This window comes from Hypanus sabinus, chromosome 6, assembly GCF_030144855.1.
Source record: "Hypanus sabinus isolate sHypSab1 chromosome 6, sHypSab1.hap1, whole genome shotgun sequence".
NCBI classification, from domain to species: Eukaryota; Metazoa; Chordata; class Chondrichthyes; order Myliobatiformes; family Dasyatidae; genus Hypanus; species Hypanus sabinus.
The window spans coordinates 120,983,729-121,003,478 of NC_082711.1; the positions used below are offsets into that span (position 1 = coordinate 120,983,729).

The 19,750-nt window shown below is 52.6% G+C and overlaps 1 protein-coding gene across 3 annotated transcripts in view; it reads left to right on the forward strand.

Annotated features, from left to right (window-relative positions):
- Nucleotides 1-8,519: 8,519 nt before the first annotated feature.
- The window catches only part of LOC132395797 (astrocytic phosphoprotein PEA-15), a 37,339-nt gene continuing 26,108 nt past the window's right edge, over nucleotides 8,520-19,750 (forward strand). Inside the window, exons 1-3 of one of the 3 annotated variants that reach the window (XM_059972846.1) lie at nucleotides 8,940-9,156; nucleotides 13,057-13,115; nucleotides 16,216-16,405. In XM_059972846.1, coding sequence (XP_059828829.1) covers nucleotides 8,955-9,156; nucleotides 13,057-13,115; nucleotides 16,216-16,405 — 451 coding nt within the window. In that variant the 5' untranslated portion in view covers nucleotides 8,940-8,954. Of the gene's footprint in view, nucleotides 8,682-8,939; nucleotides 9,157-13,056; nucleotides 13,116-16,215; nucleotides 16,406-19,750 lie in introns of those variants that run through there. The other 2 variants (XM_059972847.1, XM_059972848.1) reach the window with 2 other exon arrangements.

The following is a 19,750-nucleotide window of genomic DNA, read 5'->3' on the forward strand; positions in this document are numbered from 1 at the left end:
CTCCCTGTCTCTGTTAACCCCTAAACCCCTCCGTCTCTGTAACCCCTACACCCCTCCCTGTCTCAGTAAACCCCTACACCCCTCCCTGACTCTCTAGTCCCTAAATCACCGTCTCTGTGAAACCCCTGCACCCCTCCCTGTCTCTGTAAACCCCACACCCCTCCCTCTCTCTGTAAACCCCTACACCCCCTCCCTCCCTCTGTAAACCCCACACCCCTCCCTCTCTCTGAAGACCCCTACACCCCCTGCCTGTCTCTGTAAACACCTACACCCCTCCCTCGCTCTGTAAACCCCTACACCCCCTCCCTCCCTCTGTAAACCCCACACCCCTCCCTCGCTCTGTAAACCCCTACACCCCCTCCCTCCCTCTGTAAACCCCACACCCCTCCCTCTCTCTGAAGACCCCTACACTCCCTGCCTGTCTCTGTAAACACCTACACCCCTCCCTCGCTCTGTAAACCCCTACACCCCCTCCCTCCCTCTGTAAACCCCACACCCCTCCCTCTCTCTGAAGACCCCTACACCCCCTGTCTGTCTCTGTAAACCCCTACACCCCCTGCCTGTCTCTGTAAACCTCACACCTCTCCCTCTCTCTGAAGACCCCTACACCCCCTGCCTGTCTCTGAAGACCCCCACACCCCCTCCCTCCCTCTGTGACCCCCACACCCCCTCCCTCCCTCTGTAAACCCCACACCCCTCCCTCTCTCTAAAGACCCCTACACCCCCTGCCTGTCTCTGTAAACCCCTACACCCCCTCCCTCTCTCTGTAAACCCCTACACCCCCTCCCTCCCTCTGTAAACCCCACAACCCTCCCTCTCTCTGACCCCTACACCCCTCCCTGTCTCTGTAACCTGCACAACCTTCCCTGTCTCTGTAAATCCTATGCTCCTCGTTGCATCTACAAACTCCTACATCCCTCCTCATCTCTGAATCCGCTACACCCCTACACATCTCTCTAACCCCTACACCACTCCGTCTATGTAAACAGATTCACCCCTCCATCTCTGTAAATCCCTACACACCACACTGTGTCTGTAACCCGTACACCCTTCCCTGCCTCTGTAACCCCTACACCCCTCCGTCTCGACAAACCCTACAACCTGCACTCTATCGACAAACCCTGCACCCCTCCCTGTCTCTGAATACCCTAAACCCCTACCTTTCTTTGTAACCCTACACCACTCCCGGTCTCTGAATCCCCTACACAACTCACTCTGAAACACCTGCACCCCTTCCTGTCTCTGTAAACCCCTACACCCCTCACTGTCTCTGTAATCCCTACAACACTCCTTGTCTCTGTAACCGCTACACCATTCCCTGTCTCTGTAAACCCCTACATCACTCCCAGTTTCTGTAAACCCTACACCCCTCCCTGTCTCTGAATCCCCCTACACCCCTACGTCTCCCTAACCCATACACCCCTCACAGTCTCTATAAACCCCTACACCCCTCCCTGTTTTTTGTAATCCTTACAACGCTCCTTGTCCCTGTAACCGCTACATCCCTCCCTGTCTCTGTAATCCCTATACCCTTCCCTGTCTGTATAACCCCCCTATCCCATACTGTCTCTGTGAATCCCTGCATGTCTCCGTCTCTGTAAATCTTGCAATCCTCACTATCTCCTTAAATTTGAGTCCTCTCCTTCTCTCTGGAACCCTTAAACCAGTCCCTGTCTCTGGAAACCCTACACATCTCCCTATATCTGTAACACCCTCCAGCTCCTACACCCTTTGGTGGCAAAAAGGCAAATGTAATGTTTGCATTCATTTTGAGAGAACTGGAATATAAAAGCAATTATATCATAACGAGGCATTATGAGGCATTGATCAGACCGCACTTTGTCCTTATGAGCAATTTTGGGCCCTTTATCAAAGGAATAATGTGCTTAAAGGGTCCACAAGAATGATTCCTGGAATGAAAAGGTTAATGTGGAGCATTTGATGACTCTGGGCCGGTACTCTGTGGAGTTTAGAAGAATAAAGAGGGATCTTATTGAAGCCTATCAAATATTGAAAACCCTAGATAGAGTGGCTGTGGAGAGGATCATACTTATAGTGAGGGAGTCTTAGACCAGAAAGCACAAACACAGAATAGAGAGACCATCCATTTCAAGCAGATGAGGAATTTCTTTATTCAGAGGGTGGTGAATCTGTGGAATTTGTTGCCTCAGGTGGCTGTGGAGGCCAGGTCATTGGGTATAATTAAAGCAGACGTTGATATGTTTTTGATTAGTTAGGGTGGCAAAGTTTATGTTGGAATTCTTTTAAGAAATAACAAGCAGGATAGACAAAGGAGTATTGGTTGATGTTGTGCGCTTAGATTTTCAGAAGGCCTTTGACAAGGTGCCACACGTGAGGCTGCTTAACAAGTTACGAACCCTTGGTATTACAGGAAAGATTCTAGCATGGATAAAGCAGTGGCTGATTGGCAGGAGGCAAAGAGTGGGAATAAAGGGAGTCTTTTCTGGTTGGCTCCTGGTGACTAGTGGTGTTCTCCAGGTTTCTCTGTTGGGACCATTTCTTTTTACGTTATATGTCAATGACTTGGATGATGGAATTGATGGCTTTGTTGCAAAGTTTGCAGATGATATGAAGATAGATGGAGGGGGAGATAGTGTTGAGGAAGAAGAAAGGCTGCAGAAGGACTTGAACAGATTAGGAGAATGGACAAAGAAATGACAGGTGGAATACAGTTTTGGGAAATGTATGGTCATGCACTTTGGCAGAAGAAATGAGAGGGTTGACTATTTTCTAAATGGAGAGAAAATTCAGAGTACTGAGGTAGAGATGGACTTGGGAGTTCTTGTGCAGGGTTCCCGAAAGGTTAATTTACAGGTTGAGTCTATGATGAGGAAAGCAAATGCAATGTTAGATTTCATTTCAAGATATAAAAGGACATAATGTTGAGACTTTATAAAGCACAGGTGAGGCCTCACTTCATTGTGAGCACTGAATATTGTGAGCAGGTTTAGACCCCTTATCTTAGAAAGGATGTGCTGAAACTGGAGAGGGTACAAAGAAGGTTCATGAAAATGATTCCAGGATTGAATGATTTGCGGTATGATGAGTATTTGTTGGCTCTGGGCTTGTATTCGCTAGAGTTCAGAAGAATGAGGGGGTGACCTTGTTGAAATCTATGGAATGGTGAAAGGTCTCGATACAGTGGATGTGGAGAGGATGTTTCCTATGGTGGGGGCGTTTAAGACCAGAGGACACAGCATCAGAATAGAGGGGCATCCTTTTAAAAGGAGATGAGGATTCATTTCTTTAGCCTGAGAGTGGTGGATCTGTGGACTTCTTTGCCACAGGCAGCTGTGAAGGCCAAGTCTTTATGTATATTTAAAGCAGAGGTTGAGAGATTCTTGACTGGTTAGGGCATGAAGGGATACAGCGAGAAGGCAGGAGATTGGGGCTGAGAGGGAAATGGATCAGCCAGGATGGAATGGACTAATTCTGATCCTATGTTGTATGGCATTATCTTTGTAACCCCCTACACCCCTCCCTGTCTCTGTAATCCCTCCCCATCTCTGTAACCCCCTCCAGTGTCCACACCCTTCCCTGTCTCTGTAACCTTTTCCAGTCCCTACACCCCCCCCCATCTCTGTAACTCCACCATCTCCTGCAACCCTATCTCTGCAGCCCCCTCCAGCCCCCACACCCCTTCCCATTTCTGAAAACCCCTCCAGCCGCTACATATCTCCCTGTCTCTATTACCTCACAGTAACAAAAACCCCCACCATCTGTCCATCAGTTACATTTGCTCTGTCCTCATCCCCATCTCTCCCTATCCCTCTCTCTTTTTATCTTTCTGTGACTCTCTGTGCCCTTCCTAGTCATATTGTCATAGAACAGAGAAACAGGCCCTTCCAGCCACCTTCTCTCTGTTGACTAACAAATACCCGTCTGCACTCAGAGGCCATTGTGTTAGGTACCCCCTGCACTTAATAAAGTTGCTGCTGAGAATATGTTTGTGGTCTTCTGCTACTCTGCCCTAATCCCCAGAGCAAGGTGCAACATGTTGTTTACTCAGAGATGCTCTTCTGCACACCACTGTTTTAAGACATGGTTATTTGAACTTACTGTCACCTTCCAGTCAGCCTGAACCAGTCTGGCCATTCTCCTCTGATTTCTCTCATTAACGTGACATTCTCACCCTCAGAACTTCGCTCACTGCATGATTTTGCTTTTCACACCTTTTTTTGTAAATACTACAGACTGTTGTGCATGAAAATCCCAGGAGATCAGCAGTGCCTGAGATACTCAAACCACCCTGTTTGGCACCAACAATCATACCACAGTCAAAGTCATTCAGATCACATTTTCTCCCATTCTGATGTTTGGTCTGAACAACAACTGAACCTCTTGACCATGTCTGTATTGAGTTGCTGCCACACGATTGGCTGATTGGATATTTGCATTAACGAGCAGGTGTACAGGTGTAGACAATAAAGTGGCCACTGAGTGTATTACCAATTCCATGTTCCATCCCTCGGCCCATCACATTTGATTCAAGCGGGACAGTCTGCCTCCACAGCCCTCTGAGGCAGAAACTTCAGAAACTTCTCAGATATCTTGAAAACCACTTCCTCCTGACCTTAAACTCAGGCCCTGAGGACTTCGACAGCTCTGTAGTGGGGAAATGTTTCTTACTATCTCCCCTATCTACTCCTCTCACTCTGTTGTAAACAATATCGGCTGTCCTCCTCAACCTCAGCCTCCTTCACTTGAATCAAAAGGCATGATGACATAGTGGTTAGCACAACTTGGGCTGTCAGAATTCAGAGTTCAATTCCAACATCATCCTGTAAAGAGTCTGTATGTCCTCTTCATGGAATGTGTGGGTTTTCTCCCACAGTCCAAACACCTACTGGTTAGTAGGTCAACTGGTCATTGTAAGTTGTCCTGTGATTAAACTAGGGTTAAGTCAGATGGCTCAATAGGTCGCAAGGGCCTGTTCCGCGTGGTTTCTCTATAAATAAACAAACAGACAAACACCATCTACCCCAACATCTTCTCACTGATCAACCCCAACCCAGGCAACACTCTGACAAATCTCTGCACATTGCACAGTGCAGTTGCATCCTCCCTGCAGGGTGGTGATCGGAACTGGAGGCAGCTGTCCAGCGGCAGCCTAGCCAATGTGGTTGGAAAGTATACCAAGACTTCCCAACTCAGTCCTGGCTACCGAAGGCAAGGATCCAGAGCTCTGGGGTGTTGAGTGCTGGAGTTACTTAACAGTTCGGGCAGCATCTGTGGATAAAAAGTCGACATTTTGATTCAAGTCCCTTCATCAGGATTGGAAAGGAAGGGGGAAGGGGGACGACACCAGAATGAAGAGGGGAGGGGGAGGAGGACTAGCTAGAAGCCGATAGGTGGGGCCAGGTGAGTAGGTAGGTGAAGTGCTAGGGAAGAAGGAATCTGACAGGACAGGAGAGTAGAGCATGGGATAAAGGGAAGGAAGAGGAAGGGACCCAGGGGGAGGCGATAGGCAGATGAGGAGGAGTTTCTAACATGCCTTCTTCACTATATTGTCTACGTTTGCTGCCATGTTCAGAGATCTTGGGGTTTAATTTAATTTTTAACTTTAATTTGGAGATGCAGAATGGTAACAGGCATTGCATCAAAACGAGTCCCACGCTGCCCAATTACACCTGTGTGACCAATTAACCCACTAACCCGGATGTCTTTGGAACCAGAACACCCGGTGACAGGAAGGATATATTACCCCTTTGAGACAGTGGTGGAAATTGAACCCCGGTCACTTCAAGTTGATTAATGTCATTTCCTCTACACAGGTGTAAAGAGAATGAAGTAATTGTTGCTCTGGATCCGATAAGGAGATAAGAACACAATAACAACGCTAAAACACACACAATAAATATTCTGCAGATACACAGAACAGCTTCTGTACGCAGACTAAGAGTCTGTCCATAAGGTGGCGCTAGGCATCACATAAAGTGACCGATGGGAAATAATCGGTAGTGGCGGAGGTGATCAGCCTTACTGCTTGGGGAAAGGAAGTGTTTGTTCAGTTTGATGGTCCTGACGTGAATGTTACCTAGCCCGCTCCCGGGTGGGAGTCACTGGGGCTTTAACAGCATTATGTTAACCGCTACATTATCACGCCATCTGAAAGAATCTTCTCTGAGCAGGAATTGACCCTGGGCCACAATGGTAAATGTGCTGAGTCCAAAGCACGAGACTGCCAGGGAAGTTGATTCACCAAGGTCTCTGGTGCTTAGTACTCGCTCAGGCATTACCAATCACAGTGAATGTCATACTCAGAAAATACGTTGCTACATAGTTGTCAACATTGCATCACATCTGCTTTGCTCTCCCCATGTATCAATAATCAAGACTATCCTCTTCAGTATTGATGGCATCATCATCTTCATGTCATCTGCAAACTTACATTCAAACCTGTAGTGATGAAGGTGTAAAGAGAGAGTCTCCCAGCACTGTGCACTGCCCTACATAGAGTCTACAAGGTATAGGAACCTGAGGTCCCACACCAGCAGGTTTACCCCTCAACCATCAGGCTCCTGAACCGGGGAGCTAACTTCACTCATCTCAACTCTGAACTGATCCCACAACATGTGGACTCACTTTCAAGCCCTCCACAACTGGTGTCTCCATATTATTTATGATTGATTATTTTGTTTTTCTTTCTGTATTTCCACAATTTGTTCTTTGTGTGCAGAGTTTCATTGAGTCTATTGTGTTTACTGTGAAAGCCCATGAGAAAATTAATCTCAGGGTTGTATATGGTGGTGTATATGTACTTTAAATTTACCTTGAAGACCAGTGGTCACAGGCTTCCAATCATAAACCTGACACCAAGCCGATTTTCAATCCAGCTTCAAACAAGAGAAAATCTGCAGATGCTGGAAGTCTAAGCAAAATGCTGGAGGAACCCAGCAGGTCAGGCAGCTTCTATGGGAAAGAGTACAGTTAACATTTCAGGTCCAAAACCCTTCAGGACTCTGCCAAAGGGTCTCAGCCCCAATCATTGACTGTTTACTGTTTTCCATAGACACTGCCTGACCTGCTGAGTTCCTCCAGCATTTTGAGTAAGTTGTTTCAATCTAGTTTTCTCTCCAACTCTCTCTAACCCCCTTTCTTCCTTCTTTCATATTCTCTTTCTCAAAGTATCGTCCATGTCTCCCACAATTCCTTATGCCCATTTATTTGCATCTCCTTTTTTTATCTCTCTGTTCTTCTCCCCACTTCTAAATCCCTCTCTCATCCTCTTCCTTCCTACCCCTCAGTCTATACCCCACCTCCTCTCATAGTGTCATGGCCATAGAACACCACAGCAGAGAAACATGCCATTCTCGTCCATGCTGAACAACATTCTGCCGAGTCCCATCGACGTACAGCCAGACCACAGCTCTCCACACTCCTCCCATCCATGTACCTCTTTGAAATATTGAGATCGAGAATGCATTCACCTCCTCGTTCACCAGCGTCTGAGTGAAGGTGCTTCCCCTTTCCCCCCACCCCTCTCATTTGTTGTGCTCCTGCTGCCTGACACACCATCTCTTTGCTCCACACCCTCTGCTGTTGCCTCCCTCCAATATCCACTACCATCCTCTCCAGCCATTATGTCCCTTCCTCCTGCGTCCTCTTCTTCCTCTCCCTGATCCATCCCTCACATATCCACACACTCTCTCTTCCCTCCCTCAGAATCCTGACCCTGCTGTCTGTCTCCATTCTATCTCCTTCTCCCTCTCTTTTGCCTTGCCCCTCCACCCATTCTCTCTCCTTTTCAGCACCACTCATTTCCTTTCTCCCCATCCCTCCCCTCATTAACTCTCTCTCTCTATCCTGCCTATCTTCATCCCCCTCCCTCATTTTTTGCATCTGTCCCTGACACACACACTCTCTCTGCTCTCCCTCTTGCAATCCGTCTGCTCCCTGTCCTCACCTCCACTCCCCGTCCTTCTTCCTCTCCTCCTCCACCTGCCTCCATCCTTCTCCTCTGCCACTCTCTCTCTCCCTGTCCCTCTCCTCTCTCCCATTCCCTTCCATCTATCTCCTCACTCACCTCCTTCCAGACCTCTACCTTTCCCTCCCCATCCTCAAACCCCCACCACTCCCCTCCACCACTTTCTCCCTCCCTTCTCTCTTCACATATCTCTCTTCCCTCCTCCCGTCACTTCTCCCACTCCTCTACGCATTGCACTCTCCCCTTGCACTATCCCCATTCCCTCCACTGCTTTCCCTCCTTATCCCTCTCTCCTCTCAACCTCCCTTTCTGTCCCTACACCCCACACCCGTTTCCCTCCTACCCTCTCTAACCCACTCCCTTCCCTCCATCTCTCCCAATCCCTCCCTCCCTCTCTCTCTCCCCCTTCCTCTGTCCTATTCCCTCCCCTCCTACTCTTCCTCTTCCTCCCTCCTCCTTTCCCACTCCTTCCCTCCCTCCCCACTCCCTCGGCCTCTCCCCTGACGTCACCCTGCCAGCCCGGCAGCCTATCGGATCGCTGCTCCCCGCAGTCCGCACCGAGCCTGCGCCAATGAGCGGGGCGCTCCTGACGCCCTCCCGCCCTCTCCCTCCCTCCCGCTGTCCTTCTCTCTCGCATCGTTGCCCCCGGGGAAGAGGGGAACGAGCGGCTTCGGGGAGGTGGCTGTCTCCGGCGCCCAGCGACCGTCTGCCCACAGGAACGAGCCAGTAACCGGTAGGAGAAAACATCTCCCCTCCTTCCCATCTCCATTCTGGTCTGCTTATCTTTGCCGCCCATTTCTCCCTCCCTCCATCACATTGTTCCTCTATCTCCCTCCCCGTCTCCGCCCTGCCCCTGCCCCTCTCCATCCTATTTGCCCCCTCCATGCCCGGGCCGTGCGACAGGGAGCCGGCCTCTCCCTCAACGAAATGCCTTTCCGCTCCGCTGCGGGGATGAGCTGGCCGGCCGCTCGGCTACTAGACGTTGTGGGATGGGCCGAGACGGGAAATGTTCGGAAGGTCAGGGACTGACAAATCACGGCCTCTGTCTGCGCACACGGACAGACGGGTGGGGAACAACAGCATCGTGGCGCTGATTTTGTGCCCCACTATTCGAGAAGCCCCGTGGCAGAATGTGTGTCAGTGTGTCCTGTGTGCCGTGTGCGAGGCACAGGCACCCAGTGTTAGAACAAGGATGCGTGCGTTATTAGGTCAGTTACTGTGTGGGAAGGAGAGGTAATGAGGGAGAGTGTGAGGGAGAATAAGTGAGCGAGGGAGAGTGTGTTTGAGGGAAAATGAGCGTGTGAGAGGGATAGTGAGGGAGAGAGCGTGTCTGAGTGACGGTGAGTGAGTGAGAACGTAAGTGAGGGAGTGTGTGGGAGGGATAGTGTATGAGTGAGACCGTGTGAGGGAGAGGTCGAGGGAGAAGGGGTGAGTGAGTGCAGAAGGGTCGAGGGAGAGGGGGTGAGAGTGCGGGAGAGGGTCGAGGGAGAGGGGGTGAGAGAGTGCGGGAGAGGGAAGAGGGAGAGGGAGTGAGAGTGCAGGAGAGGGTCGAGGGAGAGGGGGGTGAGAGAGTGAGGGAGAGGGGGGGTGAGAGAGTGCGGGAGAGGGTCGAGGAGAGGGGGTGAGAGAGTGCGGGGGAGGGTCGAGGGAGAGGGTTGAGATAGTGCGGAGAGGGTCGAGGGAGAGGGTTGAGATAGTGCGGGAGAGGGTCGAGGGAGAGGGTTGAGATAGTGTGGGAGAGGGGTCGAGGGAGAGGGGGTGAGAGTGCGGGAGAGGGTCGAGGGAGAGGGGGTGAGAGTGCGGGAGAGGGTCGAGGGAGAGGGGGTGAGAGTGCGGGAGAGGGTCGAGGGAGAGGGGGTGAGAGTGCGGGAGAGGGTCGAGGGAGAGGGGGTGAGAGTGCGGGAGAGGGTCGAGGGAGAGGGGGTGAGAGTGCGGGAGAGGGTCGAGGGAGAGGGGTGAGAGTGCGGGAGAGGGGTCGAGGGAGAGGGGGTGAGAGTGCGGGAGAGGGTCGAGGGAGAGGGGGTGAATGAGTGCGGGAGAGGGTCGAGGGAGAGGGGGTGAATGAGTGCGGGAGAGGGTCGAGGGAGAGGGGGTGAGAGAGAGGGAGAGGGTGAGAGAGTGCGGGAGAGGGGGTGAGTGAGTGAGGGAGAGGGGGGGTGAGAGAGTGCGGGAGAGGGGTCGAGGGAGAGGGGGTGAGTGAGTGCGGAGAGGGTCGAGGGAGAGGGGGTGAGAGAGTGAGGAGAGGGGGTGAGAGAGTGCGGGAGAGGGTCGAGGGAGAGGGGGTGAGAGAGTACGGGAGAGGGTCGAGGGAGAGGGGGTGAGAGAGTGCGAGAGAGGGGGTGAGAGAGGGGTGAGTGAGTGCGGGAGAGGGTCAAGGGAGAGGGGGTAAGCGAGTGCGGGAGAGGGGGTGAGTGAGTGCGGGAGCAGGTCGAGGGAGAGGGGGTGAGTGAGTGCGGGAGAGGGGGTGAGTGAGTGCTGGAGAGGGTCGAGGGAGAGGGGTTGAGATAGTGTGGGAGAGGGTCGGGGGAGAGGGTTGAGATAGTGTGGGAGAAGTTCGAGGGAGAGGGGGTGAGAGTGCGGGAGAGGGTCGAGGGAGAGGGGGTGAGAGTGCGGGAGAGGGTCGAGGGAGAGGGGGTGAGAGAGTGCGGGAGAGGGGGTGAGTGTGTGCGGGAGAGGGTCGAGGGAGAGGGGGTGAGAGAGTGCGAGAGGGGGTGAGAGAGTGCGAGAGGGGGTCGAGGGAGAGGGGGTGAGAGTGCGAGAGGGGGTGAGTGCGGGAGAGAGGGGTGAGTGAGTGCGAGAGAAGGGTGAGTGAGTGCGGGAGAGGGTCGAGGGAGGGGGTGAGTGAGTGCGGGAGAGGGTCGAGGGAGAGGGGGTGAGTTAGTGCGGTAGAGGGGGCGTGAGAGAGAGGAAAGGGAGGGGGAGAGGGTCGAGGGAGGGGGAGAGTGAGAAGGAGTGCGAGAGAGTGTCAAGGGGGTGAGTGATTGCGGGACGGGGTGGGAGAGGGGGCGTGAGAAGGAGGAAAGGGCGGGGGAGTGTCGAGGGAGAGGGGGTGAGAGTGCAGGAGAGGGGGTGGTAGAGGGTCAAGTGAGGGGGGCGTGAGAGGGAGGAAAGGGAGAGGGGAGGGGGACAGGGTCGAGGGAGAGGGGCGTGGGAGGGGGAGAGGGAGAAGGCGTGCAGGAGAGGGGGAGAGCGTGAAGGAGTGCGGGGAGGGGTGAGTGAGTGCGGGAGAGTGTTGAGGGAGAGGGGGGAGAGGGAGGAGGAGTGCGGGAGAGTGTCAAGGGAGAGGGAGTGCGAAGGAGAGCGGGTGCAGGAGAGTGATCACGGGAGAGGGTCGAGGGAGAGGGTTGAGAGTGCGGGAGAGGGTCGAGGGAGAGGGGGTGAGAGTGCGGGAGAGGGTCGAGGGAGAGGGGGTGAGAGTGCAGGAGAGGGTCGAGGGAGAGGGGGTGAGAGTGCGGGAGAGGGTCGAGGGAGAGGGGGTGAGAGTGCGGGAGAGGGTCGAGGGAGAGGGGGTGAGAGTGCGGGTCGAGGGAGAGGGGGTGAGAGAGTGCGGGAGAGGGTCGAGGGAGAGGGGGTGAATGAGTGCGGGAGAGGGTCGAGGGAGAGGGGGTGAGAGAGAGGGAGAGGGTGAGAGAGTGCGGGAGAGGGGGTGAGTGAGTGAGGGAGAGGGGGTGAGAGAGTGCGGGAGAGGGTCGAGGGAGAGGGGGTGAGTGAGTGCGGGAGAGGGTCGAGGGAGAGGGGGTAAGAGAGTGAGGGAGAGGGGGTGAGAGAGTGCGGGAGAGGGTCGAGGGAGAGGGGGTGAGAGAGTACGGGAGAGGGTCGAGGGAGAGGGGGTGAGAGAGTGCGAGAGAGGGGGTGAGAGAGGGGTGAGTGAGTGCGGGAGAGGGTCAAGGGAGAGGGGGTAAGCGAGTGCGGGAGAGGGGGTGAGTGAGTGCGGGAGCAGGTCGAGGGAGAGGGGGTGAGTGAGTGCGGGAGAGGGGGTGAGTGAGAGGGGTTGAGATAGTGTGGGAGAGGGTCGGGGGAGAGGGTTGAGATAGTGTGGGAGAAGTTCGAGGGAGAGGGGGTGAGAGTGCGGGAGAGGGTCGAGGGAGAGGGGGTGAGAGTGCGGGAGAGGGTCGAGGGAGAGGGGGTGAGAGAGTGCGGGAGAGGGGGTGAGTGTGTGCGGGAGAGGGTCGAGGGAGAGGGGGTGAGAGAGTGCGAGAGGGGGTGAGAGAGTGCGAGAGGGGGTCGAGGGAGAGGGGGTGAGAGTGCGAGAGGGGGTGAGTGCGGGAGAGAGGGGTGAGTGAGTGCGAGAGAAGGGTGAGTGAGTGCGGGAGAGGGTCGAGGGAGGGGGTGAGTGAGTGCGGGAGAGGGTCGAGGGAGAGGGGGTGAGTTAGTGCGGTAGAGGGGGCGTGAGAGAGAGGAAAGGGAGGGGGAGAGGGTCGAGGGAGGGGGAGAGTGAGAAGGAGTGCGAGAGAGTGTCAAGGGGGTGAGTGATTGCGGGACGGGGTGGGAGAGGGGGCGTGAGAAGGAGGAAAGGGCGGGGGTGTGTCGAGGGAGAGGGGGTGAGAGTGCAGGAGAGGGGGTGGTAGAGGGTCAAGTGAGGGGGGCGTGAGAGGGAGGAAAGGGAGAGGGGAGGGGGACAGGGTCGAGGGAGGAAAGGGAGAGGGGAGGGGGACAGGGTCGAGGGAGAGGGGCGTGGGAGGGGGAGAGGGAGAAGGCGTGCAGGAGAGGGGGAGAGCGTGAAGGAGTGCGGGGAGGGGTGAGTGAGTGCGGGAGAGTGTTGAGGGAGAGGGGGGAGAGGGAGGAGGAGTGCGGGAGAGTGTCAAGGGAGAGGGAGTGCGAAGGAGAGCGGGTGCAGGAGAGTGATCACGGGAGAGGGGGCGGGGACAAAGGAGAGGAAGTGAGGGTGTGCCAGAGAGCCACGTGTGAGCCACATCCCTACCCTCCTTCCCTCCCTCACCCCTTCCTTCCCCCAGCCCTGCCCCTCCCCCATACTGACCCCCCTCCCCGTCCCTCTGCCACTCTGCTCCCCATCCATGCCCCCCGTCCATTCCCCCTGCCTCCCATCCTACCGTTTCCCTCCCCCATCCCATTCTTCTGCCTTTTCCCTCACTGATTTGATTGTTTAGTTTCACTGGCTGCTCTCTGCTGGGTCCGTGCCAGGAGAGGATGTCGTCTGGACGACCGGGTAATGAGACAGGACGGAAAGTTCTGGAACCACAAAGCCATTAAGCATTGTAACAAAACATGCAGATGGACTGTGTGGGGGTGGGGGGACGATGATATGTGACTCAGGGCTTGCTGGGGTGAACAGGAGGCAGGAACAAGTGAGTAAGATGGTGGGTGTGAGAGGGAGAGGTGCAGAGGGTAGGGGAGAGTGGCCAGAGGTGGGGGTGATGGAGAGGGCTGGGGTGGTGAGCAGCCAGCGATTGGGCTGGTATGATCTGCCTGCCAGTGACTCACAGACTGTGCTTGCCTGAATGACCTCATTGTCTGTGGTCCCAGCAGGAACTCTTCGTCTCCCCATCAACCACGGGACCTGGGAACGCCTCTTCCTTCCCACTGCCTACCCCACCCCCACCCTGCATCAGGGCATCTTCCAAACAATGGCTGCAGGATCATCTAATTTGCAGCCAGCTTCCCAGCGATCCACTGCGTGACAGAACTGGATCCTGTCGGAAATGGCGAGGCAGAATGACAAAGCTTGGTGCATTCCAATGCAATCTAATATGGAGTGTTTTGGGGTGGAGGGAAGTATGGACGGGGGTTTGTAGATTAAAGAGATCCCCAGGAATGTGATACAGTCTGAAATCTAATCGAGTGCTCTATGGACTATATCCATTTGATTTTATTTCAAGGTACAGAACAGGTTTCCCAGCCCTTTGAGCCCACGCTGCCCAGCTACTCACCAAGCCTAATCACAGGACAATTTACAATGACCAGTTAACCTGCTAACCATCCGGTCTTTGGGCACAGGACAAAACCAGGGCTACCGGAGGAAATGCAGGCACAGGAACAACATAGAGACTTGGTTACAGAGGACACCAGAGTTGAACTCTGAACTCTGACTATTGAACACTGATGCCCTGAGCACTAATAGAGTCACGCCCGATATTCAGAATGGCAAATCCCTGGAAGTGAGTTGCAGGGGGGGTGGGGATCTCACGGAGGGATCGGGGCATTTATATAATCAATAACACGTGTCGGGTCTGGGTTACAGCCTGGGATCGAGTTGAGGGAGCCTGTGGGTTAGTGGGAAGCTGTAACAGCTGGGCTATGGAGTTCAGAGTTCAATTTTGACGATGTCTGTAAGAAGTTAGTACATCCTTCCTGTGTGCAAGTGGGTTTCCTCCCATATTCCAAAGACATACAGGCTGGTAAATTGTACTGTGTTTTGGGCTAGTGTTAAATAGGTGGGCTGCTGGGCGATGTGGCTCGTTGGGCAGGGCTTGTTCCACGCTGTTTCTCTAAATAAAATCAATATGTAAAAAATCAAAGATCGCTGGGAATGAATTACAGGGTGGGACCTAATCGAGGCGGTTGGGTGTCTGGCACTGAGTTACGGACTTGGGCTGCTCACTGCTGTCTGCCTGTTAAGCTGGTCTGTTTGTCAGAGGCTCCATTGAAGTGAGCTTGAATGGATACGGTGTTGTTCTGTGGCACAGGAATCACGTGCTGAGGTTCCGTGATGCTCCCGGAATGATAACTAGCTCTGGGAGATGGCTGCACCTTTCACCATCTGGTTAACCCTTCCCAGCAGGAATGCCGATAGTGTGGGGGGGGTGCGGTCATTGTCCTTGGCAAAGCACGGATTACTTTCGGAGTTATTCTCAGCCTGGGCCTCACACTCTCCCCCTCCCACCTCTCTCTGGGACGGACATCCCTGCTCTCTCAGACAGAGCTCACCACCTCCCTTTGGGACACTACTTTACCAAATATTGAAAGGCCGAGATGAAGTAAATGTGGAGAAGATGGGGGAGTCTAGGACCAGAGGGCACAGAGGGATGAGGAGGGTTTTCTTTAGCCAGAGGCTGTGAATCTGTGGAATTCATTGCCACAAGTGGCTGTGGAGGCCAAGACATTTAAAGTGGAAGTGGAGCATCAGTGGTTACAGGTAGAAGGCAGTGGGCTTAAGGGGGATAATAAATGAGCTGTGATGGATTGGTGGAGCAGACTCAATGGGCTGAATGGCCTAATTCTATGTTTTATAACCAGTGTTTTCTGGTGCTCTGTGGGACAGCCCCCTGCCTGCTCCCTATTTGTTCAGTTCTTGCCCCTGACTGTACTGGGCCTGGCCTGGATCAGCCCTTCCCTGAAATTCGGCCTCGGGATGCAGTGGGCCGGATCCGCTGTCTCCAAACGGTTACCCTGGCAACCTCTTCCCAAGCACCACAGGAAAACCTGGTTGTCAGGGCAACAGCAGGTTGGATGTGGAATTGTTGACAACATCGGTGTTGGGGGGGGCGGTGATGGGATCATCTCACTGGGTGGAGGGAGTTGACCAATTTAAGAGGGGAAGGTGGTGAGGAGGAAGAGTGAGGAATGAAACAGTGGAGGAGGAGATAGGAGGGATGGGAAATGGTTCCAGAAGAAGGGAAGATGAGAGTCTGACAAAGGAGATTTATTTTTTTCGGGCGACAGCATGGAAAAGGCACTTTGAACTGCACTGTTTAGTAACCCCCTGATTTAACCCTAACCTAATCATGGAACAATTAGCAACCTGCCCAGTATGCCTTTGGACTGTGGGAAGAAACTGGAATGACCCCATTCAGTCACGATGGCATTGGAATTGAATTCTGATCGCTAACTACAGTAACGTTGAGCGAACCACTACATATCATGTGCCAGAAAATAGAGTTGGGAGAGGAGAGGTGGGCGAATTCACTTTTGACCTGCTCTGCCTGCCTCCCATTTTTTTCTCTCTCCTTCTGTCAGATTCTTCCCAGTCCTCCCCATGTCTTACTCCCTCTGCAACTCCAACAACTACCACACCTCCCCTAACTCTTCTTCTTCACCACCCCCCCCCCCCCATCTCTCCCCACCCTACATACAACCCTTCTTTCTGAAATCTTCCTCTGGCACCAACCTCATCAGTCCTTCCTCTCCCCTATCCTCCAATTCTTCTCCACTTTTTCTGCATGCCTTTAACTTCACCACCCCCTATCCCCTCGTCCCCTCTTCCATTTACCCTGTTAAAGCTCCCCCACTTTGTCGCTCCTTTTCTCTCATCCAGACTCCAGTCTATCCTCTTGCCGTTTCTCTGACCATTTCTCTCTCTCCCCATACAGACCATGACGGACACCGTCCCAGGACAGTTTGCTGCCTTGCTGGAGGACCTGTCGTCCAATATCACTTCAGAAGACCTGGCCCAGCTGAAGTTGGCCTGCAAGGAGGACATCCCGAGCGATAAGAACGAGGAGCTGACCTGCTGTAAGGAATGGTTCAGCTTCCTCGAGAAACACGACAAACTCTCCAAAGGTAGAAGCACACCCTCTTCCCCAGCCCTCAGTAAAACCTTTACATCACCCCCACCAGGTACATGCAGAAGGCTCCACCGCAGGAATATGCACTCAGACTCGGCCTGAATTCCTGAGCTTGTGTGTCTTACAAGGGGAGGGTGACTGAGCTGGGGCTTTTCTCATTGGAGAGACTTAATAGGTCTGGACAGGATGATTGAAGCCAGAGAATTTTTCCCAGGTTTGTGACGTGGAGCGTGAGGTTTACTAGTTAGGGGAACAGACAGGAGGTTCTGTGAGTGAGAATGAGATTCTCCAATGGTATATTGCCTCCTGGGTGCCAGGGTCAGGATATCTCAGATCGAGTCCTCAGCATTCTTGTGGGAGGGTGAACAGCCAGAGTCCATGACATGGATAGGACAAATGACAAGGTTCTGCATAGGGAGTTCAGGGAATTGGGTGCCAAGTTAGAGGGCAGGGCCTCCAGGGTTTGACCACCTGTGTCACATGGTAGTGACACCAGACTGAGAAGACTATGCAGTTTAACACATGGCTAAGGAGTTGGTGTAGGAGGAAGAGCAAAAGGATTTTGGATCATTGGGCTCTCTTCCAGGGAAGGTGGGACCTGTACAAAAGGGGTGGTTTGCACCTGAAATGGAGGGGGACTAGTATTGTCGTGAAAACGCTGCACAGTGGGTTTTAAACTAGAGTCGCAGGGGGATGGGAACCACAATGCCAGAACAGTTAGTGGAGAGGTTATGGAGACCTCAGACAAAGTCAGGAATCGAAAGGTTAAGCATGGTGCGACTAGTGTTCTGAGCTTGTGCATATTTCAATGGAAGAAGTATGAAAGGCAGATGATAAAATTTATTTAAATCTCCCACAATAGAAGGGAGTAAAAATCTTTGCATTGTGACTTCATCGTAATGTTCTGACATGTGAATTTAAAAGTCTATTGGCTTGTAGAAAGAAGCTGTCCCATAGCCTGTTGGTCCTGGCTTTAATGCTGCGGTACCATTTGCTGGACAGAAGCAGCTGAAACAGTTTGTGTTGGGGTGACTGGTGTCCCTGATGATCTTTCAGGCCTTCCTTACACACCTGCTGCAATGAATGTCCTCAGTGGAGGGAAGTTCACGACCACAGATGCGCTGGGCTGTCTGTACCACTCTGCAGTGCCCAGTGATCGAGGTTGGTGCAGTTCCTGTACCAGGTAGTGAGACAGCCAGTCAGGATGCTCTCAGTGGTGCCCCTGTAAAATGTCTTGAGGATTTGGGGACTCATGCTGAACTTCTTCAGTTGCCTGAGGTGACGGAGACACTGTTGTGCTTTTTTTGCCACACAACTGATGTATGCAGTCCAGGTGAGATCATCGGTGATGTGGAAACTGAGGAGCTTGAAACTGCTCTGAGAACAGCTGCATACCCATTGATGTTGATTGGGCCGAGCCTGCCCCCATTCCCCCTGTAAGCCACAATCAGCTCTTTTTTTTTTGGACATAAGGGTAAATTGTTATCTTGACACCAATGTGTCAAAGTGTCAACCTCTCCTCTAGTTTGTCTTATCATCGCTAGAAAAAAGGCCAGTCACTGTTGTGTCATCTGCAGATTTGCTCAGCAGATTGCTGTGTGTGGCAGCACAGTCCTGGGTGTTAAGGGAGTAGAGAAGGGGACTCGGAACACAACCCTGTGCTGAGGGGCAGAGGTGAGGGAACCCATCCTTACGATCTGTTGGCAATCTGTTGTCTAGAATCCAGCTGCACAAGGCTGGGTGCAAGCTGAGGTCTCTGAGCTTCTGGTCAAGTCTGAAGGGAATTATGGTATTCAGTGCTGAACTGTAGTCCAGGAACAGCATTCTAACGTATGCATCCCTCTTCCCCAGGTGAGTGAGGACGGTGTGCAGTGCAGTGGCTATGGCATTGTTGGTAGACTGGTTCCATCGGTAGGTGAACTGCAGGGGGTCCAGCCCTGCTTCCTTGTGGCTGTTGACATGTTGGAATGCTCTATTTACCTCAGCCTTGGAGATAACCGAGGTGCAGGTCTCGTCGGTGGCTCTCCTCAAGAGTTCAGTCCTGTCAACCTCCAATCGGAGGCAAAAAAAATTAAGCTTGTCCAGGAGCAAGGCAGCAGTGTTGGCTGTACTGCTGTGATTTTTCTTGAAGTCCACGATGGTGTGCAGTCCTTGCCATACGCTGTATGTGTCATTGTTGCAGAGCTGTGACTGGGTTTGGTCCCTGTGTTGCTGTTTTGCCACCTTGATGGCTCTACGTAAAGTATTGTGGCATCTCTTGAGCTCCTGTTGGTCTTCGGAGGTGAAGGCTTTATCCTTTGCGCTGAACTATTTATCTGTTTTGGGTAGACCTGGACTGATTTTTGTGGAACAATGTCTTCAATACACTTCTTCCAAATGAAGCTTGGAACCACCTCTGTGTACTTGGAGATGTTTTCAGCTTGACCCAGGTGACACTATCGAAGTTGTCTCATAACATTACTGCTGAAGATGATGTAGCTGGTTTACAACCAGAGGCAATGTGTAGTGAGGAGAGGCTGTTGATTGGGCAAAATTGCAGTCCACTGGATGAGTTGCAACATAAAAGGTGGACAAAAACCGAAGATGTTGTATCTGAATATGTGCAGTATACGGAATAAGGTAGATGAACTTGTGGCACATTTGCAGATTGGCAGGTATGATGTTGTTGGAATCATGGCTCAAAGAAGATTATAGCCGGGAACTAATTACCAAGGATACGCATTGTATTGAAAGGACAGGCAGGAAGGCAGACAGGGGCGGTGTTGCTCTGCTGGTTTAAAGAATGAAATCAAATAATTAGAAAGAGGTGACATAGGGTCAGAAGGTATTGAATCATTGTGGATAGAGTTAAGGAACCACAAGGGTAAAAAGACCCTGATGAGAGTTGCATACAGACCCCCAACCAGTAGTAAGGATGTGGTCTACAAATTACAATGGAAGAAAGAAAATGCATGCCAACAGGGCAATGTTACAATAGTCATGGGGAAACTTCAATATGCAGGTAGATTGGGAAATCGGGCTGGTGCTGGATTACAGGAGGGGGAATTTCTGCAGTGCCTTTGAGATGGCTTTTTAGAGCAGCTCGTGGTGAGCCCACCAGGGGATCAGCTATCTTGGATTGGATATTAAAGAGGGTACCAAAAGTTTCTTCAGATACATAAAGTGTAAATGAGAAGCCAGAATGGATATTGGACCGTTGAAAACGATGCTGGGGAGGTGGTGATGGGGGACAACGAAGTGGTGGACAAACTGAGTTAAGTATTTTGCATCAGTCTTCACTGGAAGATACTAACAGAATGATGTTGGGTCAGAAGTATGTGAAGTTACCATTATTAGGGAG